Source organism: Paramisgurnus dabryanus, chromosome 21 (assembly GCF_030506205.2).
Source record: "Paramisgurnus dabryanus chromosome 21, PD_genome_1.1, whole genome shotgun sequence".
Taxonomy (NCBI): Eukaryota; Metazoa; Chordata; class Actinopteri; order Cypriniformes; family Cobitidae; genus Paramisgurnus; species Paramisgurnus dabryanus.
In genome coordinates, this window is record NC_133357.1 from 10,553,151 (window position 1) to 10,579,590 (window position 26,440).

At 37.4% G+C, this 26,440-nt stretch overlaps 1 protein-coding gene across 12 annotated transcripts in view; it reads left to right on the plus strand.

Annotated features, from left to right (window-relative positions):
• The first annotated feature begins 347 nt into the window (after positions 1 to 347).
• Positions 348 to 26,440, plus strand: part of camta1a (calmodulin binding transcription activator 1a) — a 469,448-nt gene continuing 443,355 nt past the window's right edge. For 9 of the 12 annotated variants that reach the window (XM_065285521.1, XM_065285522.1, XM_065285523.1 and 6 more), the window contains exons 1-3: positions 348 to 510; positions 4,264 to 4,365; positions 22,278 to 22,381. In XM_065285521.1, coding sequence (XP_065141593.1) covers positions 486 to 510; positions 4,264 to 4,365; positions 22,278 to 22,381 — 231 coding nt within the window. In that variant the 5' untranslated portion in view covers positions 348 to 485. The remainder of the gene's footprint in view (positions 511 to 4,263; positions 4,366 to 22,277; positions 22,382 to 26,440) is intronic. The other 3 variants (XM_065285520.2, XM_065285528.1, XM_065285527.2) reach the window with 2 other exon arrangements.

A 26,440-nucleotide genomic window follows, 5' to 3' on the forward strand; every position in this document is an offset into this window, starting at 1 on the left:
AACCCTATCTAATTTTAATGCATAAAGGGTGCCATGAACATAATTTGTAAACCCTGTCCTGTAGCGAATAGGTGCATATAGTCAGCTCAAAACGTAACGCTTTGACGTAGGTTAAAGAAACCTCCATTATCATCCGTCTTTACATTTAGCAACTTAAAACATATACATTGCCTTTTAATCTTGACGAGAACATTTTACGAGCGCTCACTTTGGATTGGTTCGGTTCTTCTTAAAGTGTACCTACACATCACACATCGCCCAATGGTTCTCACAGACACTTTGAAGGGGAGGATGTTTGCTTTGCTCTCACAGACCATTTCAGAACAACATGGTCAGTCATAGTCCGACAGCCAATGGTGAGTGCGCACTGGTTGGGCTCGCCTCTGCCTCGCCAGTCCCTTCTCGTGCTGCTGTCCTCGGCGTGAACGCGCGTGGTACCCAACGCTCGTGAAGAGGAGGAGGAGGATGTGGCGCGCGGAGGGGAAATGGCTGCCGAAAACAAGCCGGAAGGTAAGTCAGAAACATCGGGGATATTTTACTTGTACGAGAAGAGTGTGCGAGGGGAAAAATTTAAAGGCAGGCAGGGGAGAGCCGCCAGTTGAGAACCGAGGAGCTTTCGGGATGGTAAAGCCTCTGTGTTTATCCTGACACACTCGTTATACCAGCACGGAGACATCACATCACCCTAGCCAGCATCGGTAGCTAGCCAGCAGCGTGCATCACATATGTTTAAAAACAAACAGGAGCAAAAGCGCGAGAATGTCTGGAAATAAACAAAAATCAGCCTCGCGCTCAATTTCCCTCAGCCTAACGGTCGCGCTCAAAGCAAAACTTGTGCTTCGCGGCGGTTGTCGATTCACAACTTATTTTTTCCCCGTTTATCAAGCTTCCTCGGTCGCGTAAATTGTTTCTGAGTTGGCGGGTTTGGAGTTTTGTAGACCGTAGTTTGACCTAAAACTATCATACAGCCTGGAGTTTCAAAAAAGCTTTGTATTTCTCTCAGACAGTTTCACGCGTCCACAGACTCCAGCTGACCTTGTTTATATTTTAAGTTTTTGTGATCTTTGGTCAAAACAGTTTGATTTGCGAAATTCGTTTCAAGGACACCTTTACCGTTCGTCCCATTTACCTCAGATTAACGCAGACAATAGTTGACATCAGTGAACTGGATACCTGAATAACCTTGGGTACAGATATTTGCATATCCTTGCATACCTTTAGTAGTGTAGTGTCATGTGTTTATTTAATAGTTGATAATAATGTAATTTTTTTATTTAGCAAAAAATAGAGTTGTTGTTGAAGATCATACATAAGCAATTTCTCCTTTGATAGAGTTCTTAACGTTTTGGATTTCTCTAGAATGAATGACAGTAGACAATAATAATAAGAGACAATGACAATCGTGGATTAAGCTATAATGTCAGTTTATAATGCTTGTTTACTGTATGCCGTTGTTATATTTGTCTGAATGATAGGTTAAACAGTCGCTTTGATTATTAGTGTTATCAGTCGTAAACTTACCGATTCAGTATTACAAAATATTTACATTTGATACGTCTGCACTCGTACATAGCACACATAACGGATTTCCTAATTTATATGCAAAAAACAGTGACGTTTTGAAGTCATTATTAGTTGCGAATATATTTGTTTGCAATTCACCTTCAGAAACAAATCAAAGCCAATAATGCTTTATGAGCCACGAGGTGGAGACATTGAGTTAAAATAAACTTAATAAGCGAATCATAATAACAGATATCTTGAAATTATACGATTGACTCAAGCGGATGCAATTATTGTAACATGGTGTTTCATAGTTAACAAATTAACCTTTGAGGATCCTTTGAAGACTGGAAAACGAGTGGATAATTCATATTAGGATGATGAATTTTTCTCTGTAGTTGGTGTTGAATAACTCACAGGAAGCTGCTAGAAAAATTTGATCACTGTGCCGAGTAATAAATTATGCATAATAAAATATAGAATAAATTAGTCTTATATTAGTGACATCAATAACATAACTTCAGACAATACAGGGGAACAAGTCAAGGTCCACAGGGGGGTGGTATTGAGCTTCTTAAGTGATCACTGTTATATTTTTAATACTGTGTCAGCTTAGTCCACAGGCAGTGTGCCATAAATACATATCTACCTTTGTTTTCAAAACAGCACTGAGGCTAACTACCTAAACTAGCTTTCTCTTTGTTTAAATGTGTGCTTGTGTGTTTACGCATGTGTTTGCCAGTCTCTGCATGCCTCTGTGTACATTGATGCAAACAAATATGTCTTACACCGGCCTGCTTCCTGACATTGCATCTCAGTTTCCATGTGTTTTTTAGAAACCCTGACTTGTGACTCCTATTGCAGAATGGGCTCAGTTATTTTTGTCATGCTTGTCAGGTCAATGTATGGGGGAGGAGCCATTGTTCTACACCTCATAGTGCACTGTATAGCTATATCTAACTTCAGAATTTGCTATGGCTCACAGTGTTTTATATTTACATTTTAGGCCTACGGACTTTCAGCATGTATGCTTGGTGAATTTGTCACTGTATGTGCTGCATGCCTTTTTAGCACTGATTGTTGCTTGTGTTTTAACCTTTTGTCCTTGAAGCATTTAAAGTGTTTGCATAGAGCACTCTTCTCCGGGGCCTTATTATTTGGCAGGGTTTTTTGCACATAAGGACAGGCTGTTCTTAGCTGGAGGCTGCTATGAAAACATGGTTAATGTCTCACACACCCCATAGCGTTCTTCTGTCTCCTGATATGACCCAGCTCACTTTTTAAATACCTAGGAACTGGGACTGTATCTGTGGAAGGAGGGGGTTGGGTTGATGGGAGCAGATTCAGATCGACTGCGTAACTTTACACATAAACATGTGTATGATGATTGCCTTTATCTCTAGATAGCAATTTAAAGTCAACATGAGATCAAAATTGATCTGTTGTCTTATTGTAAATTATCATCAATGCGTGTATTTCCAAAGAAAATTGTGTGCAAAAATATCTGATTTGCCCTTGAAATGATTTTCTGTTTTGGCTGATGTCACCAGGCCCTCTTATTTTTAGACCCACTTCCTCCAACCACCTGTCATACAGAAATGTACTTTTCACAATCTTATCAATTCCTGATGGATAAAATTAAGTCCCATCACTACATTTGTTCTTGTTAAATCCAATTTCGCATGCACATTATGAAAAATATTTGGCATGTCATGTTGATTTTAAATTTGTTGTCTCAGAGAAATGGCAAAAGGCAGCATTTACTTTAAAAGATTGCTGTGGCTATTTATATACCAGTCTCCAAAAATGTATTTATGGACAAAGTTGACATACAGTACATTCTGCATAGTACTTACTTCCCAGTACTTAGTTTGCGGGTATCCTTTACGATTTTCTACTACTTTAATTGAATTAGTATGGTAAGGATAGATAGTGATGCCACTTCTTCCTGGGGAGCCGTGACAGATCCTTTCAGATCCTTGTCTTGATCCTTCCCTACCTGCCTCGCACAGAAACACACATTAACTCTATCGATTGGTGCAGCTTACTAAAATGCAGACAAAATTGAGCCTCACCAAATAGCCCTAGGATCACAATGAATGTGATGGCTGCCCTTATTCCTGTTTCTTTAATGCTTATTTCAGCAAGTCAAGATTTATTAGTAGGTGGATAAGCGTTGTGAAAATATATAAGAAGAATAGACAGGCATGCAAACACACACACATAATATTAGGTATTTATAAACAAATCGATTGGACTTTGTTTACTTGTGAAACTTATTATAGTAACTATATAAACTTTTTTTTAATAATGTGTCCGTCCATAATACATCATGATACTCTGAATGTGCATGCAGTCTCTAGTTACAAGGAAACAGGATTTACCTTTGCATTTCCCATATCCCTGCCTGCAAATGAAAATGCATTTTCTCCCCACAAGGCAGCACCTTAGGCCAAAGTAATCCCCTTAAATGCCCCTTTAAATGTGTTTGATGATAAAAGGGCAGAAGCAAATAGGCATGCTGAACTTTAAAGCTATATGGTGCAGATTGTTTTGGAGAGGTGTTCTTTAGCATGGAGATGGACACTTTTGGGATGCATGGGCTTGCGGAAAGGGGAGACAGGGGTTGGGCAGACCCCGGCAAACAGTTCCTGCTATGTGCATGGGGAAAGTAAAAAATGCTGACACGTTGTACATCCGGGAATGTGCACTTTTCCCAGAATTCTTTTCTTTTCTCCACTCTCTCTTTGCTTCCTGAAGGACTGAAGAAAATCCGTAATCCGGATCGAATGTACAGATCAGCCGTGTGTTATTCAGCCCATGCTGCTCCTAAGAGTGTCAGTGATGACACAGAGACGAACAGTAAGAGCTGCTTATTAATATTGCATTTGTGGCATTGCTCGAAGGGGCCACTTGCTGCCTAATCTATTATTCATCCATCGATTCATTTATTTACTTCTTGATTTTATTTTGTTGTCTTTTCCTCTCTCGAGACTTACTGTGGAAGCTTTCTGTGATGATTGACGGGACAGTGATTTGACAGGGGTTTGTGTTGTCAATATCAGAAATGAAAGTGATGGTGGGTGGGTAAGAACGCCACACTTTGTGCTCCAGTACACGGCAACCTTTTTAAGACATTCCTCCTATCACAGCCTGTGTGTGTTGCAGACTAAGCTTTACCGAGCCCATTCTCACCAAAAAGTGTACAAATGACACGCAGTGTTATTATCGTGCAATAGATACGCCAAATTCCGCTTTTGCGTGCATATGATACGCCAGTCCTTCCCATTCACTTATATGGCGAATCGTTTCGTATCGTTTTATTTATTGGTTTCTCATTTGTTTTCTGGTTTTCTTACTGTTTTCGCTTGGGTTTAGGGTTAGAACAACTTTTTGTTATATAAAAATGACATCCTAACCCAAACCCCATCTCTAACCCCAACTCCAAGCGACCATGGCTTATATATAGACAAAAACATATAGAAACCTGTATATTAAATAACCTGCTTAAATAAATCCAAAATCTAACCCTAAACCCAAGCGAAAATGGTTTAAAAAAACAGAAAACGATTCGCCATATAAGTGAATGGGAAGGACTGGCGTATCATATGCACGCAAAAGCGGAATTTGCCGTATCTATTGCATGATAATCACACCGCGTGTCATTTGTACGCATCTTGTGAGAATGGGTTGGCTTTACCATTTGTTGAAATCATCAGTCTAGGCTAAATTAGAAATGTTCCCCTTAGAGTATAAAACATGCATATTTTATGTTGTACTTTAGGCATAAAGCAGTATTTGTTTGTTTTGGATCATGTGTATGTTAATATGGTTTAATGTGCTGTGTGGATCTCTGATTACCCCAGAAGTGGCACTGTTTTCATGTTTAATAGGCAGTATATCTCTTCTCCTTTCACTTCTGAAGACTTGGTTGATCTGCATAATTAAGGCTGTTCATTTTTTTGTGGTAAATTTTTAAGTGGAGTTAAATCAGCCTCATCTTCTTGTTATGCCGTCTGCTTGTTATGCTGTTTCCATTGAGTGAGTCCTTGCTGCTTCAAAGCTCAAAGATTTTAATGAACATGCCCAGAGATGTAAAGTAAACGGCAGACGCGGCTGTTTGCAGTCATGTTGATATTGTTTCAGATTGAGTGTATGTGTGTGCGTGTGCATCTGCCTGCGCTGTACGTATCGCGCCTATCCCTCGCGCTCGCACAGTGATGTAACCGATGTGCGTGCCTGTCTAATGTTTGGTGCCCGGAGGTGGGACAGTTAAAATGCAGCATGGCCTGGCAGAAGCAGGTAAACCATTCATGTGAGTAATTGTGGGAGTAGTTATGATAAGGATAAAGGGCTTTAGTGGGGATCTCCTGGCGTGTCTCTTACTGTCTGCTGTGTGTGTGAATGTGCGTGTGTATGCTTTCAGGTCCTCACCTCCTCTCTCCCCTAGATGGGATTTTCATGGATGGGTGAGCTTGGCTGAGGCTGAAAATACATAAGATGGCTCGTTTTTCTCTTCGGTTTGTTGCAGGCACTTTGGTAGCTGAATTAAGTCGCTGGTGTGGGCTTCTTTAAAACCGTGGATTCAGGCCAGCCGCCCACTGTATCTGAATGGAGATAACTTTTAGATAAGATGTTTGTAATGATCTAGTGAGCGTAGAGCCAAAAATTGGCAACACTAGGTGGAAAACAAGACTGCAGGAGTTTAGTCATCAGCTGGGATAGTTTTGCTATTATTAGAAGTAGTCCTCAAATAACTTTCTCTGTATGTGAAATGTAAGTTAAGCCAGAATTGGGAGAATTGCATCAGTGCTGCTGGTCATTAATGTACTCTATGTGGAGAACTCAGATGTACCCAAGTCTCACTGAACCAATTCAGTGTTTTTAACAAGGCTGCCTGCTGGTCACTTGTATAGCTTCACACAGCATTGTATGCAGCTAAACTCTGCTCAGTGATGTGTAATATAGTCAATGCACATTTAGATAATAAAATCAAGTTTGTACTGTATTCTTACGCCAATTACACAAGCGTTTTTAAGTGTAATTTGCTCCTTATAACACATTTTACATACATTACTTACTTTATTGCCTGTCCCTTGCTCATAATGTTACGGGTTTTCCATTTCATTCAATTTCTTGCTTTAGATGATAATGAAGTGGTAATCATGCTAACATGATGATTAGACACCATGTTCCTTTTGCTCAGCCAAGACTACAGCATTGCAATTAATCAAGCATTTTATTGATTTTTTAATGCAAGCGCAAGGCATGAAAAAGAAATAGCGTAATCTATTTTTAAAGAAAGGGCACTGATTAAAGCGTCAATTAAAACTTACTTCCATTAAAGCAAATGCAGGTGTCAAATTATTCACAATAATACAAATCGCTTGAATGACTGAAGATGCAACACCTTCTGGATTGTGGATTATTCCCGGTAGAAGAGTGTTACATAAAAGTGCTATTTCCCAGAAGTAGGAGTTTGTCAAAAAATAATACTTGGTGGCCAAAGTTTTAATGGTATGCTTGCAGTTGGGCTTTCTGTCATACAAATCAGTTTAATATTATAATAAATACGTCAAACTTTTATAAGATGTCTGTTAATATGAAACAAATGTAAGATCTATTACTCCTGCGCTCTGACTAAAGTGCTATACAAGTTCTTTATTTCTCTCAAATAAAAATATGAAGGGGTTTATTGGTATTTGATTGGCTGTTAAACATACAATCTGTCATCCTCAAGATCTAAGGCAGTGTCACAAGCTGCACAACGGTTGCCAGGTCTGAACGGTTCAACATTATTCCCTAAAGAGGTCTTTAGTCACTCACAGTCAGTCATACAAGAGACATTTTCTTACCTTATCTCACAACTATCCAATTTAAGTGTGACTGATTGCCTGTGATTGGCAGCATACGATTAAGTCAACATTATGTTGTTTGAAAGGGCTTTCGCTATTATCCTTCAATCAATGCTTTTTTATTTCCCTTCATGATAATGGCAAGGTCGGGCTTCTCACAACGTGGAAGTACTTTCAGCGAGGTGGTAATAGTGGTTTAGATTTGGGCCTTTTCCAGGCAATCATTCGTTCTTAGATTGACATCCATTTAAGGAAATTGATGGTTTGTTTTGAGTCATTGATTTATTGATGTGGTGGTTTTAAAGTTGTATCTTAATGATTTCATGCAGTGATTCTCTCGCTTTGATTAGACAGACTCATTGAAAACCTGCTGAGCACAGAGCCAGAGAGTGGAATATCAGTGATATGTAAATTGACCGGATGTGAATTGCTTTGAGACTGTGTTCTTCTTATTTTCTGCATGGCTTTTCTAACAGCTGTCTATTATTTGCTTTCGAGCCTTCATGCATGCTCAAACACATGCCTGTGGCTTGTGCTTTAAGCCTGTTTTAAATCCGTAATGTTTTAGCAGAAACCTCTAAATATTGTAAGGAGCTCACCAGAGCTTTAAACATACGTCCTATTTGATCTTCTGGGGATAATCTGTGAAAAACATGGTCAGTGAAAGTTTTGAAAAATAACAATTAAAGGGATAGTTCACCCAAAAATGAAAATTCTGTCATCATTTACTCACTCTCATGTTGTTACAAACCTGTATAAATGTATTTGTTCTGATGAACACAAAAGAAGATATTTTGAGAAATGTTTGTAACCAAACCGTTTGTGGACCCCATTCACTTCTATAGTAGGAAAAAAGAATACTATGGAAGTAAATGGGGTCCACGAATGGTTTGGCTACAAACATTTCTCAAAATATCTTCCTTTGTGTTCATCAGAACAAAGAAATTTATACAGGTTTGTAACAACATGAGAGTGAGTAAATGATGACAGAATTTTCATTTTTGGGTGAACTATCCCTTTAATACGTGTAAAGGCAAGCACTCTTAAAAATAAAGGTTCTTAAGTAAAAAGGTTCTTCACAGTGATGGTTCCTCAAAGTATTCAGTCAAAGGTTATTAAAAGAACCATTTTTATACTTTTTTATAATCTGGAGAATCTTTTTTCACCACAAAGAATTGTTTAAAGGTTTAAGGATTAGTCAATTTTCTTTAAAAAATCCAGATAATTTACTCACCACCATGTCATCCAAAATGTTGATGTCTTTCTTTGTTCAGTCGAGAAGAAATTATGTTTTTTGAGGAAAACATTCCAGGATGTTTCTCATTTTAATGGACTTTAATGGACCCCAACACTTAACAGTTTTAATGCAGTTTAAAATTGCAGTTTCAAAGCAGCTTCAAAGACTCTAAACGATCCCAAACGAGGCATAAGGGTCTTTTCTAGCGAAAAGTTTGTCATTTTTGGCAAGAAAAGTAAAAAACCCCACAACTTCTCTTCTTCCTTCTGGCTGTGTTGTGTAATGATGTCGAAAGGTCACGTGTTACATATATGAAACGCACATTTGCGGACCATTTTAAACAATAAACTGACACAAAGACATTAATAAGTATTATTCGACACACAACGACATCGGAACGTTCCTCTTTCTCCACACTTGTAAACACTGGGGCGTAGTTTCGATACGTCATTCGTGACCTCTTGACGTGATGACATATAACGTGAGGTGGTCACAGCACCGGAGGAAGACAAGAAGTTGTGGTTTAAAAGTGCATATTTTTTATATCGTTTCGCTAGATAAGACCCTTATGCCTAGTTTGAGATCGTTTAGATTCCTTTGAAACTACAATTTTAAACTGCATTAAAACTCTTAAGTATTGGGGTCCCTTAAAGTCCCTAAAAATGAGAAAAATCCAGAATTTTTTTCCACAAAAAACAACAACACATAATTTCTTCTTGACTGAACAAAGAAAGACATCAACATATTGAATGACATGGTGGTGAGTAATGTGGTGATTTTTTTAAAATTGACTAATCCTTTAATGTTTAAGATTCTTTATGGAACTATTTAGCAAATAAAAATGGTTCTTCTATGGCACCGTGAAGCACCTCTATTTTTACTTCTATTCTTGAAGCACAGAAGCTATTCTGAATCATATTTTTTCTAGGAGTTAAATTTAGATGACAGTCCAATCTCTGGACAGCACAAGCTTGCCTAAGAAGTCTGTGGCCCCACCAGATCTTAGTTTAAATTGAGTTCATCAGTTGAGCTGTGATAGCTGGATCAGGGGTTTTGTGCAACGGCGGACTTCTAACAAATAGCCCAATGGCTACGGCTCTTCAATAAGAGCAGCCAGGAATTCAATGACGGAAAAAAAATTGGGTTTTACAAGATCATTTAAAAAAAAAGGAAGCACAGCCTTTTCATCTTTTTATGATGGTCCTGTTTTATGTCTACTTTATAAAAGTTGAATAATATTTCACCATAGTAGCAATCTGATTATTTTTTCAACCCTATTCTCTTGCTATTTGGTCACAAGAGTTTTATTAGATCACTATTGAGCAGATCGATACTGCAGCTGAGAGTGGTTTTGCAAATACCGTCTCTTCTAATGTTTAGTGATTTTATGGGTGGACTACAGGGGGAAAAGCTACAGTCTCTTATGTTTTCATTACGCAAAGAACGACACAGCCAATTGCCTACAGCATGTTACTGCTGTGGAGGGGGTGCATATTGAAAAAAAAATCAATAATTTATTCACAAATTTAGACACAACTAGACCTAAGCTTTGGAAAAGAAGTCATGTCATGGTAAAGGATTTTTAAAATGCCTAATCTGAAGCTATTGATGTTTTAATGTCTCATTGATGATAACCTTACCCTTTATATCAGAAGTTGTACCCTGGACCTCGCAGAGAAAAGCACCAATTAAAAGCAATTGTCACTCACTGCGCAGGCACGCAGACAGAGAGAGGGAGAGTGCAGAGAGTTTTGCGATGTGGATGATATTGATTTTAGATTTGTTTTTTCAGACCTCTCAAGTTTCATGACCCACACTTGTCTCTAGGGTGAGACTAGCTCAAGCTGGCGTGACTGATATTGTTAAAGCTCCTAAACCGTCTTCTTCAGCAGTGGCATCTCAGATAATCTCAGGATCAGTTGTCTTCTCCCCACAGAAATATATGTCCACTACTGTGACACACTTGCTACTTTCTTACCAACAATAGTGCATAAGGTGTCAGAGGTGAATTCAGTAAACAATCATGCTGCTACTTGGTGTGGTATTTTAGCACAAAAATTTGACCCGCTATGTCATATGCATAAAATGGTAACAGTCCAGTTTATGTCCCTGGATTGCACTGGTGCAGCGATCTATGCTAGGCATGCATGGTAGTTTGTGGCATACTTAAGTGTTTAAGGGCCCAAATAAAGTGAACAGACTGGTTCAGAAGGTAGTTGTCTTTTATATCCCTGAAATAATAAACAAAAAAAGCCCTATTTGAAGAGATCACCAGAAGCATCTTGCAAAAAGCAACAACATGTCTTTTGGGAAATTCTGTTTCCAGTTAGTAAGTGTTGGACTGAAGGCCATCCCACTCAAACCCCTCAAACACCCACAATCCAGCAGTTAGATGTTCTGAGTTCAAAACGAGCTTGTTGTGTGCTCATGTGTCTGCCGGCTCAGCTGTGTCAAGTCCTGCTTGATATTTTTTGTCCTACCTGCCTTTTTAATGAGAGAATTCCCTTCAGAGTGGGTGGCAAGCCAAAGCAGGAAAAAACATTTTCTGCCACCTCCACTACTTACTCATTTCTATCCTATCTCACTTTCTATTTCTTAGCCTTTTTTATAGCATGATGGTGAATCAGTTTTTCAGTACATTAACACAAGTGAGAGTTGTGTGCCATTTGAAGGTTTGAGATTCTGTGACTGTCTTCTATCATAGCTGCTTCCATCAGTTTTGTGGTTTGGTCACAAGCCAAATTCTGCCTTCTATACTCGGTATAAAAAAGCATTCAAAGGCACTGTCAGTTAATTAAGTTTTGACTGATGGAATTGGGCTTTGAGTGGACTCATTTATTAAATATTGTCATGTAATTGTGTTAACATCGGGACTTTCCTGTAGCTTAGCATTGCGCACATACTGATAAAAATATACAGCATGATTACACGTTTGGATAAAAGCATCTGCCAAATGTGTAAATGTAATGAAATGATGCCATGGAAGTTGCCATTTATAATATTTACATTTGCCACTGTCACCATGGTTACAGATGCTATTCAAAGCTATCACAAAAATAGAAAAGCATTGCATCTGAAATCGTGTACTGTGATACCGAATTAGATGAAATACCTATTGCTTTATCTTTAAAACCATACGTGCTATATGGTATGCGTGGGTGCAGTATGATTTCGGACATACTGCATCCACCATGTTTTCATTCTCATGTGAGCCATATGTCTATTGACCAAGGACTATAACTGATGTTTGCACTGTTTAACAAGTACAATTAAATCACAAGGAATACATTTCTTGGTAATTAAATCACTTCTCTGTGAGAGCTGCTCAGTTCATAGATTTATGGTATGGCTCCTATAGCTTGCATGGCCTCACGGGATAGATAAACCGTATGCACACTTTAAAATATAGCCAGAAGTAGTAGGTCATCCGGGAACATTTTTTTCGGATACTATGAATTCGTCTCGCATAATAATTTTTACCTATTATGTTTTATGGATTTCAGATGCAGCAAAGGCGCTTGACAAGCTAAACAGGACAATTTAAAGGGACCTTTCACTTTTTTGAAAATAGGCTCATTTTCCAGCTCCCCTAGATTTAAACAATTGAGTTTTGCCATTTTGAAATCCATTTAGCCGATCTCCCGGTCTGGTGGTACCACTTTTAGCATAGCTTAGCATAATTAATTGAATCTGATTAGACCATTGGCATCGCGCTCAAAAATAACCAAATAGTTTCGATATTTTTCCTATTAAAAATGTACTCTTCTGTATCGTGTACTAAGATCGACAGAAAATGAAAAGTTGCGATTTTCTAGGCAGATATGGCTAGGAACTATACTCTCATTCTGGTGTAATGATCAAGGACTTTGCTGCCATACCATGGCTACAGCAGGCGTAGTGATATTAAGCAGTTCCCGAAAATATAGTCCTCAGCTATACACGATGCAACTACAGAAGAGTCAAGTTTTAAACTGGAAAAATATTGAAACCCTTTGGTTTGGATGCTAATGGTCTAATCTGATTCAATGAATTGTGCTAAGCTATGCTAAAAGTGATACCGCCAGACCCAGAGACTGGCTGAATGGATTCCAAAATGGTAAAACTTAATTATGTAACTCTAGGTGTCACTTTAAGAGTCAAACCTGTTGTAAATTTGGTTGTCAACAGAGTGTATTATGATCTGCTTTTCTCTTTGTTTTTTGCACTTATGTTCCACATACACCTGACTAGTTGCCCTCCTGATCAGAGATGCTGTCGTAATTGGCTCAGCTCAAGTTAGCACAGCACGTCTTCCAATATAAATAGGCTATGGTTTCAACATGCCTTGCACTTTAGGATCTGACAACTAAATTGTTGTTCACCGATTGGGAGACAGAATTATGGTAATGTCCACATTGTCACTGCTGTTAAGGAAAGAAAATAAAGAAAACAAGGTGGAATTAGAGGCTGGAGACGCGCTGCGGGACGTGTCGTCTGCATCCACAAGATCAAAGTGGGAAGCCGTTACAGCTGAGGCTCAGCAGACACATTTTTGGATGCAGTTGGGTTGTTAGACCAGACTTCATCCTCTGATGCTCTTCTGTTGGTGTGCACGGCTTACAAAGACGGACCCCGGTACTACTGTGTATCTGCAGACATAATATCCCCCTTTACTCTGCAAATGGTTTCATGCTGTTTGTTCTCTGGCACCGTACACATTTGTATTTTTTTATGATGCCGGAGCTCATTCCCAGTCCCGGAGCAGCAATAATGTCAGATAAGAGCGTGTTGACACTGATAGACTGCTCTTTATTAAAGCAGCCAGCGTTAGAAGTTTAGTATATTAACATTCTGCTCTGTTCTCCATCTGCTTTTAACTGCAGAGCAACGAGGCCTCATTTTAATGTCATTCATTTTATTTGGTGAAAAAGGGAGCATAGCCCAAACATCTCAAGAGGTCTTTCAAGTTGAGCTCTGGGAGGAGTTAGAAAGGATTTTATTAGTATGAGGGCTTTTTAATTAACAACCAGTCATCTAATCGGAGCTGAAAATGTTTTTCACTCTCCTCCATGCCGGCTTATATTCCGCACAAGTCAGTTTCGTACCTGTCTTCAAGTCCCTAATAGCATTTTACACTGATAAACGTCCCCATTTAATTTATACCGAACACGGTGGACAGCTGATTCGAGATGTTTTTTTCTTTTAATTATGGTCCCTTGCACTGTTTTATAACCGCAATATTCCATTTCATTATTCTCATACAGATAGTAAATCATTGAAGTAACTGTCCTATGTGGAAGCTTGTATTCATACTGTTTATTACAGGCACTGGAGTGAATTGTTTCAGCACTGGGTGTGTCAGAGGGAATGAGTTTGTTGTCTCTGATGAGTGGCAGGCCTTGGGTATTTCCAGAGTATGTGTATTAAAATTATTACAGACGCGCAGGCATACACCGTCTTATCTGATTCTGGTGATGATGACCAAGGCCCAACAACCCACCTCTCGACAACCAAGACAAAATGTTCCTTCTTAATACATGTTCTAGGTTAAATTGCAACATTAATCATGCAGTTTTGTCATCAAATTGTAATTAGTTGCTCCACCTCTGAAACTACTTTTCTGCTAAATGTAAACCACAATATAATTAAATATTAAAATATCAAGTCTGTTTAATTTGTATTCATTTATTAATTAGTAACATTTGTCTTCTGTGTTAGTAGATGGCATCAGTAAACTCTTTCTAGCGATCAGTCCAAACCAATTAAATCAGCTTTTATCAATCTAAATAATACAATTCACTTGAGAATACTGCCATACATTAGTAACTGGTCCATCTACGTGTTCGCTTTAAAACAACTCTAACTAGTATCAAACAATATTTGCTTATAATAACAGTGCATTAATTACCATGAACAAATACCTAAATTAATTCCAGTGGCGTCAGTGTCTTCTTTTTTCAAGGGCACACGATGCAAAATTTGTCACAACATGTATGTAGCCCATCATGTGTGTGGTTCGTAATTTTAAAATATGTGTTCGGTGTGTCGAAAGATACTAGCATCATGTGTCTTGTCAAAATAAGTGCCTGCGCAGACGCGTCTAAAGGGTTTATGATAAAAGAAACGCTCGCATTTTCCAGATAATCACATAATCTCATGCGTCAGAGTTTGGTGTTAAGGGAGTGTCTTGCATGTATTTTGTGAACATGAGCATCTCTTTTAGCAAAAAACTGTTTTCACGTGTGTGCAGCAGGCACTTATTTTGACAAAACACATGATGCACATGGTTCACATGACGCAACAAATACATATTTTGAAAACACGAGCAACACACATGACACTCCGAACACTTATTTTGAATTTGTGCCCCTCGGAAGAGCAGTCACCAGCCGCCTCTGATTAATTCTTAGCCAATAAATTAATGAAGAGTAGGCTACTAATCACATAGTAATGAAGGGTCATCATAAAATACAAAGTGACACGTTTGTTAAGTGTTAGTTAATGTTTTAATTAACAGGTATGGAACTAAGGTGGCCATTATTCATGTATGTATTAATATGAGTCATGTTAAGTTAATGATGACTCTTTATTAGATTGTGATTGGTACATGCCTTAACTCAACATTAATTCATATTTTGATAAGAATTAATTTAGGTATAAGTTCATAATGATTCGTAGAGGTGGGTAGTAATGCGCTGCACTTGGTTACATTTACTAGGTAAGATTTTGGAAAATATACCTACTCTTAAGAATAAATACAAAAATTGGTATTTTACTCTTACTTGAGTATATATATTAAATGAAAAATATGTAATTTTATTTTGTTACACGGTGCGACGGGCCTTTGTTACATTATTTAAATTTATTACACAATGTGTTTAGTCCAAATTGCGGTTTATGGGGCTTTTGCGAATTAATGACTCTTTAGAGTCGATTCTTTACAAAGTATTGCAAAAAAAATTGTCTTTTGAGTTGTTTATTTACAACACATTGCAAATCCGTTTGAATGATTTGTTCAGTTCGCTGCTCAGTTCGATTTCTCACTCGTATAAAGGGACTAGAACACGCAGAGTGTTAAATTAAGGTGATAAGAATCGATTTACTGAAACCAAAAGTGCAAACGTGCTTTATTGATAGAGACCAGTCATATGCGCGCAAACTTTTCGTCATGCGGTTAAATGCGCGCCACATTTGAGGCAGTGACGCATGCTTCCAGAACTACATTTGAAGCACAGAAGGAAGAAAATCCATCGATGATTGACGTCTGATACGATGTGTATACTGTTGTATGTTCAGATATGAGTGCTTATCACAAACCACACTCAAACATGACATGAATTTCACAACACAAGTTTTGTCTAAAATCTCTTTTTTTATATATATAGTGAAGTGAACACTGGCTTTGTTCTCAGACCATCTCAAGAGATGCTTTGAGTTTTAGTTAGTTAATTTATTATGCATTGTGAATGCCAAAACTCTTTATTTTGACATTGTCCAATATTCCAGATAAGTTGTAAGTCTATGTAGTCCCAGTATGTATTGGACACATTTGGGTTGATCTCTTTGAGTTTGAAGGGGCTGGGTCCTGAAATCTGCCTGCCTGTCTATCTGTCCATCTGTTTACCTATACTGTACATACATGCATACATATATACCTACAAACAGACATATTAGAGGTAGTTTGCAATTAGATAAATTTGATATGACATTTTATTCTACACTAGTGGTCTCCCGAATGGAGTTTATGAGTTGCCCGTCAAAGCACATTCCATTAATAGCCTCAATATTAATATTTATTTATAACATATGTATTACTTTATCTTGGCTTTTTTATGTATGATAAACAATGATAAAATAAAATCGACAAGTAAAACAAAAAAGTTTTGAGTAGACTATATCAAAAAAGCACCCCCAGATTGTTTTATTCAATATGGTAGCCCTTGCTCACAAAAAATTTGGAGACCCCTGTTCTACACTATTATCCAGCGTGCTTTCTTTGTTGTAAACATTAGTATAGTGATTAGATATTTTACTGTTATAAACAACGCATAAACTCATTTTGCCATTTAAAGTGCACTGCAAGACTGCACCTGCTGTGTTTGTGAAAATGTCTATTTAGACTCCCGTTGTGTCCAAAGCCTCTATACACATTATGTTGTGCATTATGAATGCAATATTTAAACATTGTTACTTATCACAGTTGTCTTCATTCAAACAAGTATTATAATGTTAACTATAGAGCCAAATTACTTTTTTTTTATCATAATAACGTAAGCCCATTTTTTTTACCTTGCTTTTACATCAGAACTATAGTTTAAGCTACGCAGTCTCACAAAATTATGTACCTATAGTCACATTTTTTTTTAAAGAATTACGTGATACTGTCACAAATTTCCATGTTTTTTTGTGATCGTATCACGAATTTCTGTTTATGTGACATTGCCTTTTCCTATTTTCAAACCATTGTCACTTTGGTATAGGGTTAGATTTGGTGTTTGTGTTAGGATACCTATTTAGGTATTGGTTTATACAATTTTTGTCTGATTTATTTTTTTATATTTTCTGATTTTTAATCCATTGTCGCCTGGCGTTAGGGTTAGAGTTGGGTTTGGGTAAGGATGACATTTTATGTAAATCTAACTCTAAACCGAAGCGACAATGGTAAGAAAATTGGACAAAACAGTTGAGTAACTAATACGTGACAATGACACATAAACAGAAATTTGTGATACGGTCAAAAAAAAACTCGGAAATTCATGGCAGTATCGTGACTATAGGTACGTAATTTTGTGAGACTGGGCTGAATTTGTTTTTGTTGTCAGGCCAAAATTAACTGAAATTCATTACAGTCTCACTACAGCAAACTATGATATTTGTAATAAAACAAATTATACAAATACAAATAAGTAATCAACCAAATCCACCCAAATTACGGTTATTTTTATAAGGACTTTACAGAGTTATATTTTTTATTTGGCATATTATATGTTATGACTGAATTTTTTTAATTGTTTTTTTTTAATAATTTTTGATTTACTTTTGCCACTTGAAACATAGATACATCTGTTTTGTCTGTATGTATAGAAAGATGCCTTGTTATCATCAGCAGGTGCTCTATGCAATATAAATAATTTCAGATAGCAGTATCTGTTCTCTATAGTAAAACTCATGTACCCCTGTACAATCTTTCCCATCATTGTATGTCGCATTCAGCACGTCCCGAAAAATTATCTCTGTGGCTGTGCACCAAACGGAAGAGCACAGAGTCACTCGGCTGTTTCATGGCGTTATTGTGGTCGCTGTAAACCCTTTGTTAGTACTTTGCTTCAGGCTGGGATTAAATTTTTTTTCCTAAAGTTATTTTTCCCTTTCTCTAACCCACCGTTTTAATTCTTTAAGATATAAGTCATTCTTTAAATCCATATTCTCCAAAAAGTCTTTTATGACTTCGAAGCATCTAAGCAAATTAAAAAGGCATTATAGAACGGACAGGCAGGGTGACTTTGTCTTTAAGAAGCACTGGGGACACAAAGTTTACCATTTGAAGTGTATATCTTTGATTTCTGGTCAGCTTCCGCTTGAGACACAGGACTTTGTTTTATATTCACAAAAGGAAGCCTGAGTCTTCTTGGGGTTCTCAGACAAATTGAAAAGGGTTCAGGTAACAAGACGAACACACTTGAGAATCACATTCCGTGAATAAACTATAAGGCTTTGTTGAGCACAGTCACCATTACCATTTTCAAAGCTGATATAGGAAGACAAGAAGGACAACTTAAAGTCAGGATTTCTAAACTACAACTCACTGGAAAACTTTTGAGGAAGTTGTTTATATTTAGATTCAATATATTCATATTTAACCTCTTCCAGTCACCTCATTCTATGATTATAACATGAATTATGACCAGGAAAACAAAGCAGATTTGGTTTTGCAGACAGTGATGAGTGATTTTTCTCAACGTTTCTTCATTGAATTAATATATTTCGGGTGTTGACGGAGGGCGATGAAAAAAACACTGAAGATCCATAATGTGATTATGTCATTTAGGCCCACATTTCCCAGTCCAAACAAATGATAAAATCCTATTCTTTGACATATACAGATGTCTGCAATATCACTGTTGATTGTATGACAACTGGAGAAGGATGAAAGATTCAAAACAGGATCACCAGCTAGTTTGGCTGATGCTACTGTCAGAAAATAGCAAATATCTTTCTCATATTATGGGTTATTTTCTGTCATGGTGTTCGAGAAACTGCTGATATGAAGGAACGGGCTTTCATCGAAGGGTAATTTCAATTTTGCATAAACGGTCGACTGTGTAACAAACATGGAGATGGTGTAATAGGCTGCAGCAGATATGTCATCAATGACACGAGCGGTGGCGTGTAAGCGCATCGACTGATTTGCAAGCGTATCCATTTACAGGATTTAGTACACAACTAAAATGATTGTTGTGTCATAATTAGAGACTCAGCAAAATGGTGAGAGGGTTTTCGATGGTGATATTATCTTACAGTTTGGGTTGTCTTGGTTATCTATCATCGTGCTTGTGTTGAAACAAGTTAAGCTCACAAAGTTATGATTGAGACATAAATATTAAAAACTGGGGCTTAGTCATGTACATTTCTCTTTCACCATGAAATTCATACTAAGATTATCCAAACTTTTAAAATTATAGTAGATGTATTACGGACTAACAAGCAAAAAGTTTGTACACTCTCAGAAAAAAAGGTACACAAAAGTTGTCAAAAAGTTTCAAAAAGTACACTTTTGTACCAAAAAGGTACATACTGGTACCTCAAAGGTACATATCTGTACCAAAATGGTACATAATTGGAACTTTTTTTAAAGATACCATACCAGTGACAACTTTTGTTTCTTTTTTCCTGAAAGTGTTGTGACTTCCCTACCCAGTCTCATGTAGATGCGTATAAATAGCACAAAGTGTGAAAATAGTGCAATACATACACCAAATTCCAATTTTGCGTGCATATTATACGCCAGTCCTCCCCATTCACTTAAATGGTGCATCTTTTTTATCGTTTTATTTATTGGGTTCTCTTTTTTTCTGTTTTTCAAACCATTTTCGCTTGGGTTTAGGGTTAGATTTGAGATTTGCTTAAGGATGTTATTTACAGGTTTTTCCATGTTTTTATCTTTTTTTAAACAATGGTCACTTGGAGTTGGGGGTACAATTGGGGTTTGGATGTCATTTTTATGTAACAAAAAGTTGTTCTTACCCTAAACCCAAGTGACAATGGTAAAAAATAGCAAAAAAATTGAGAAACCAATAAATAAAATGACAAGAAAGATGTGCCGTTTAAATGAATGGGGAGGACTGGCGTATCCTATGCAGGAATTTGGCGTATGTATTGCACCGATTTCAAACTTTGTGCTATTTATACGGAACTCCGTGAGACTGGGTTGGACTTCCTATACATGGACAACTTTCTGTACATAATTATGGTCCCTTGTCCAAATCAATGGCAATTCATTTTCAGTTGGATGGTTTTAGTATGACATTATGAAGGCAAACATTCCCCCGTACAGAGAAAACAACTGCTGTGTGGCCAAATCTTCCTACCTCCTTCCACGATCCTGCCATATTGCTAGGGCTTTATTGGAATGGGATGTGAATGTCATGTTGGTGCTGGTGACAGGCGAATATATATAATCACCAGTTGGTCATAACAAGGTGATCATAATTGGACTCAATTCACAGTTGTAGACAATTTCATTGTAAATTCTGCCCTGAAAGTGAACTTTCATTTAACAATGAAAGTTAAATGGTGTGATTTGACTGGCCTGCCAAGCCCTTAGGAATGGGAAGGAGAGACAGACATGTAAAGAATAGAAGAAAGCCTGACATATAGCCCTGCTTTAATTGCCCCTGAACAAATTGTATTCTCTTTTTCTTTTATCTTCTGCTGGCATTTGTGCTTTTACTGTTCTTTCTAGCAGTCAGGATCAGGGTGGCTTTGTACTTTATTGGGCAGTTAAAGTCTTAATAAAGCTTAGCATCAGTTCCCTTAAGCCTTTGAGAGTGGACTTCCACCGCCGAAACAACCAAAGTTTGATGATTCTCATCACAATATGTCACAATATTTCTTTTTCCTCACGGCACTATGTGGTCCATTAATTCAAAACTTCATTCACTCAAACGTTTTACCTTCTCTCTATAAGTTGCTTATTACTGTAGCTGCTCTTTGCAGTCAGAATAATTGGCACCTGCTAATTTATGATCCTTGTTATGTGCGGTTTATGAAAAATGCAGAATGGCCGCAGTGGATAATCTGAATCTAAAATAAAACATTAGATGCTTGCTATTGTTCTAGCTCAGATAGACCATTGCATTAGCAGCACAAAGGGTGTGAGCTTGATTCCTAGGGAACACACATATTGATAAAAATATATGTCACTTTGGATAAAAAAATCTGCTGAATACATAAATGTAAATGTATTGCATCCATCCTATGAACACTATAGGGCAGTTTCCCGGACAGGGTTTAGATTTTCACAAACAAATCTTAAAAAAAAACAATACTGGTGGGTAATTCGCACGAAATCCAGATTTAGAAGGTGTCCAGCATCAGAATTTTTAAAAAGCCCTTGAAGCCAATTTTTTTTGCACATATAAGATTAAGGTCTGAACTTACTATAACCATTAATTTTATAGGATTTAAAAAATATTTCCTATAGAATTATTTACATTTTTTAGATTATCATTATCAAAAAGTCATTACCGCAACATTATATTACATTAAATATATGCATTTACAAACTCATGTTTCGGTAATGAGAACTAAAAAGTTGTCTAGGTACTATGACAAACAAAATTGAAACTTTAATCTGGAGAGAAAAAAAGATCTGCTTAGCTGGTAGCCATCTTGAGTGTCACAGTCAATTATGTCCCTTCCAACATTTTTTTTTTTAAATGTTAGTTCCTCGAGGACTTAAAAAAATTATTGAAAATTGTTGTGGAGGATGAGAAAATTGGTCTTGGACACATTTATATTCCTTATTATTGTCTCTACATTTACCAATGATCACCAAATACCACATGTTTCTTTACTGTAAATGTTTATAGTATAACATGCACTGAAGCTTTTTATTTTTTAGATTTTTTAAATAAAAAATATTTCCATGTCAAAGAACCCAAATCCAGTCATGGACACGTTGCGGTAATGAAAATGTTCCCCTTAAATGTGAAAAAAAAAATTGTTTGTATGATGTCATTTGAAATCATGTGCAAAATAGTACATGAAGAGATGTTTGTAACTGTATGCTTCTTATTTTAATACTCTTACTTTGCATTTACTTTTTTTATCAAAATGTTTCATGACACCTCATAAGTCTAATTTCGCAAGAATCACCCTATAGAGCGGTTTCCCGGACAGGGTTTAGATTAATCCAGCACCAGGCCTTAGTTATATTGAGACATTTAAGTCGTTTTTACAAACAAACCTTACAATACTGGTGCGCATCTTGAGACAAAACAATGACACTTAAATATGGTCAGTGCAAGATGTTTTTAATTTAAGGCAGCTCAAACATGCAATTTAATCTGGGACTAGGATAAGCCATGTCCGGGAAACTGCCCCATATGTTAACAGAATTGTGATAAATCACATGTATTGATTACTAAAATAAATATCTACTGTTGCTCTGCTCTAAAACATTATGTGCTTTTTCTTCACAGATGAACATGGACATTTGAAAATATACCTGCCTAAAAAGCTGCTTGAATGTCTACCAAAATGCTCCACGTTGCCAAAAGAGAGACACAGGTGGAACACCAATGAGGTAAGGTCACCTCTCTCCGCCATCTGCCGCTGTCTTTTTTTAACTCCTGCTGACTTCATAGAGATAAAACCTCGTTTATTTCAGGCAGTGAAACGGACACAATGTGTTAATGGAAACCTCTCTAGAGACTCTGCAGTCAGTTCAGATATTAGCAGATTTCCTCGTTTTTGTGGCAAGAAGAGGTTTTAGAAACAGCACCGTGTTTTTCTTACTGTAATTCTTACGTGCTGGACATAGATCGAGCGTTTTTGGAAACAGCTGGTTCATAAAGTGTTTATTAACATTAGTCTAATTTTTACATTGGTGGAAATTTAATTTCGCAGTAGTTTATGAGCTGCACATAAAACATTTATGTTTTGGCATTCAATATTTCAGCATATTCTGGTAGCAAACTGCACAGCGGTTTGTAAGTGAAAATTTCACTGTATATCATTTTTGGCCATCTGTTCCAGCACCACTTTATACATCATGGATGTTTTAATTCCCTGGGAATATAGGCAGGATATGATTTTTAAAATGTTCTAACTAGTTGATGAGTGAACATCCAGTCGATAGACATCACAGAGCTATTTAGTCCAGAACACGAGCCTTGAAATTCTCATTGGAGCGTCTGTTCTTCATCTCAGTCTTTCTTCATTTCCTCTGAGTCCGACTTAGTGTCTCTGTAGATACGTAGAGCTTATTGCCCTGATTGGTAGTATTTCTTGTACCGTTTCGAGACTTCTTAAAATGTTTTCCCAGGGTTCAAAGCATTGCGTGAGCCTTATAAAGTAGTCATTTTATAATGAAAAATTGTTTATTATAGAATCATGCGAGTTGTTTAGCCTGGCTCTGTTGTTTATTAGCTTTCAGCAAATGCCTGCATGCTGTTTCCTCTGTGAAAGCTGGGCTATCTTACAAATCCATATACTCAATAATCTGCATATGAAAATGCGTTTTAAGTACGTTTATCAAAGCCTAAAGGTATTTCAGACACAATGCATCAAACAAATAAGAAAAGATAACAACCCTCTTAGATTTCGGTATTGAAAATGAAAATGTAAAATGTTTTTATTTGTATGACTGTGGGAGGAAAAATCAGAGACTGTTTGCTCCAGCTGTCCTTGACCTACAGGCCAGCCATTTTAAATTAGTTCATTTCTTTTCAGCCCAGCTACTTTATCATTTAATGGAAATGAGACGGTGGCTTGCTTGATTTTTGCATTTTATTTGTTGTTCGTGTTCAGTCTGTTGTGCGGCGCGGCTCCCTCCGTGCGACGGCTGCAGGGAGATTGAAACTAAACATTGTTTCGCTGCCGTAAGCTGGAGGGATTTTAAATGACTGAGTTTCTCAAAGGAGATTCATAAACTCATAGCTCAGTCAAGGCATTGCTGTTTTATTGCAATTGATCCCATAAAGCATGCATGGGTTTCTCACATTAAGTGACAGGCGGCAATATCATCAGAGAACATTAGTGTTTTGTGTATGTGCGCGTTTTCAGTGTTTTTAGTTTTCCGTTTCTTTATTAAAAGCCCCCCTCATTTTATTTTTTAAATGAATGACATCTGATGAGGAGCACTCAGGTGAGCTGGTGTGCCTCGCTCTATAATATCTGAATGCCTGCTATAGCCACATATATAACTCGCTAACCCAGTATTACAAAATTACGTACCTATAGTAGTCACATAAATTTGTGAGTCTTTTCCGTGACACTGACACGTTTTTCCGCCTTTTTGCGGGGATGTCGTGTATTTCTGTTAACGTGTCATTGTCACGTATTTGTTACTCAACCGTTTTGTGCAACATGATCTCACAAAGTTCCGTGGGATAGTCACGGAATTTTTTGCACATTTTTTTGTGGCATTCTCACGGATCTCCGCATATTTCTGTGGCCCTGCAACGGACTTTCTTTTCTGTGGCATTCTCACGGATTGGTTACTCAACTGCTTTTTCCTATTTTCAAACCATTGTCGCTTCGGTTTAGGGTTAGATTTGGTGTTTGCGTTAGTATGTCACTTTAAGTATTTATTTATACTATTTTTTGTGATGTATTCTTTTATATTTTCTAAACTTTAATCAATTGTCGCCTGGAGTTGGGGTTAGAGTTGGGTTTGGGTAGTGATGTCATTTTATGTGAATCTAACCCTAAACCGAAACGACAATGGTAAGAAAATAGGACAAAACAGTTGAGTAACCAATCTGTGAGAATGCCACGGAAAAGAAAGTCTGTGGCAGGGCCACGGAAATATGCGGAGATCCGTGAGAATGCCACGGAAAAATTCCGTGACTATGCCACGGAAATTCATGAGATCAGGTTGGTTTTGTCCTATTTTTTTACCATTTTCGCTTCGGTTTAAGGTTAGATTTACATAAAATGACATTCTTACCCAAACCCAACTCTAACCCTAATGCCAGGCGACAATGGTTTAAATCATGAAAAAAGGTATAAACCAATACTTAAAGTGACATCCTAAAGCAAACATCAAATCTTACCCTAAACCGAAGCGTCAATGGTTTGAAAATAGTACAAACAGTTGAGTAACAAATACATGACAATGACAAGTAAACAGAAATATGTGACATGTTCATGCAAAAAGGCGGAAAAACGTGTCAGTGTCACGGAAAAGACTCACAAATTTACGTGACTATAGGTACATAATTTCGTGATACAGGGTTGAACTCGCACATCACCTTTACATCAATTTTAGCTGTACCAAAAGTCCTCACTGACAAATCACAGACGTAGGCCTCTTAAAGGGATATTTATGAATCGAATGCTCTGCTTTATCCCTCTGTTTTTCTTTACAGAGTGACAAGTGCCTTTTATTTTAAGGCAAACAGTTTGAATACTAATGTCAATCCCAAAATAGACATCGAAAGCACCCGCCGTTAAATGTTTGTGTCTTGTCTTATTCAGCTCGGTTGTTTTCCCTGTGTGGTTCTGGTAACCAGAGGCTCTGTTTCGTTTTGTTGAATAATTCGTCTTTGAAGTGCAAATATGTCATTGTGGGATATGGTTGTTTATTTGGGTTTATTTCCATGGAATATGATGAGGTGCATAGTGAAGTTGAAAATTCAGATTTTTGTTGGATAACTAATGCACTTGTCGCTCAAAGGTTGCCAGTTTACATCAGGCATTACGTGTTGTATGTATTTATATCTTTTAAGTCTGGTTTGGTTCAAGGGAATGTATATGTGAACCTGTCTGTAAATCCATTCTAGAGTCTCAAAAATCTAATGAGCATAAAAATTTGATTTCAATAACCTCACACAGTCAGTATTAAATATATCAAGGTTATATTTTCACAAAATGTTCTTTATATTATATAGGATGATTTTATGTTGAAAACAGTGACTTCAGCTGGGTTTTCACAGACTGGTTCACATATATCTTTAGTCTAGTTTGGAGTAGTCAAAGGGTATGAGGGAGACAAAAACGTTCCTTTAGATCAACGCCTGCCTTCCTAATTGAAGCTGATAGTTTAACGGGTTTGACCTGCAGTGTTGTGCTTGCAGTCAAAATGAATTAATGTTTTTTTGGAAGTAATTTGAGGATGTCAGCCATTATTGTGAAATGATATCATCTTCAGTTGAGCCCGGTATAATGTGTGAAGAAAAATCTGTCAGGTTGCACAGACAGACGTGAGAACAACACCTACATGCAGAACAGGAGAAAGGACGTTGTGCTGTTTCTGATTTAGATCGGGATAGTCGGTTCCACAGGTAGGAGGGAAGGCAACCTTCCCCAAAAAGCAAGGGCATTTGTGTGCCGTGTGCCAGGGCTGGAGTGACTCATTAATGGCAGACTGAGAGGTATTAAGCAGTCTCATTGCTGCTGGTTGCGTGACTCTTATTGAATGTGACACCTCTTGTATTTCCTCCATATCCATCCCGCTGCTCTGGCATCTTCATTTTTCTGCCTGAAATAACCATAAGTTGGTAAACGTGAGTGTGTGGGGCAGGGTTTTGCGAATTATTCAGGGTGATGTAATTCTTCTACACTCTTAAATATAAACGTGCTACACAATGCCTAGAAGAACCATTTTTGGCTGAATGGCTCCATAAGGAACTTTTAAAAA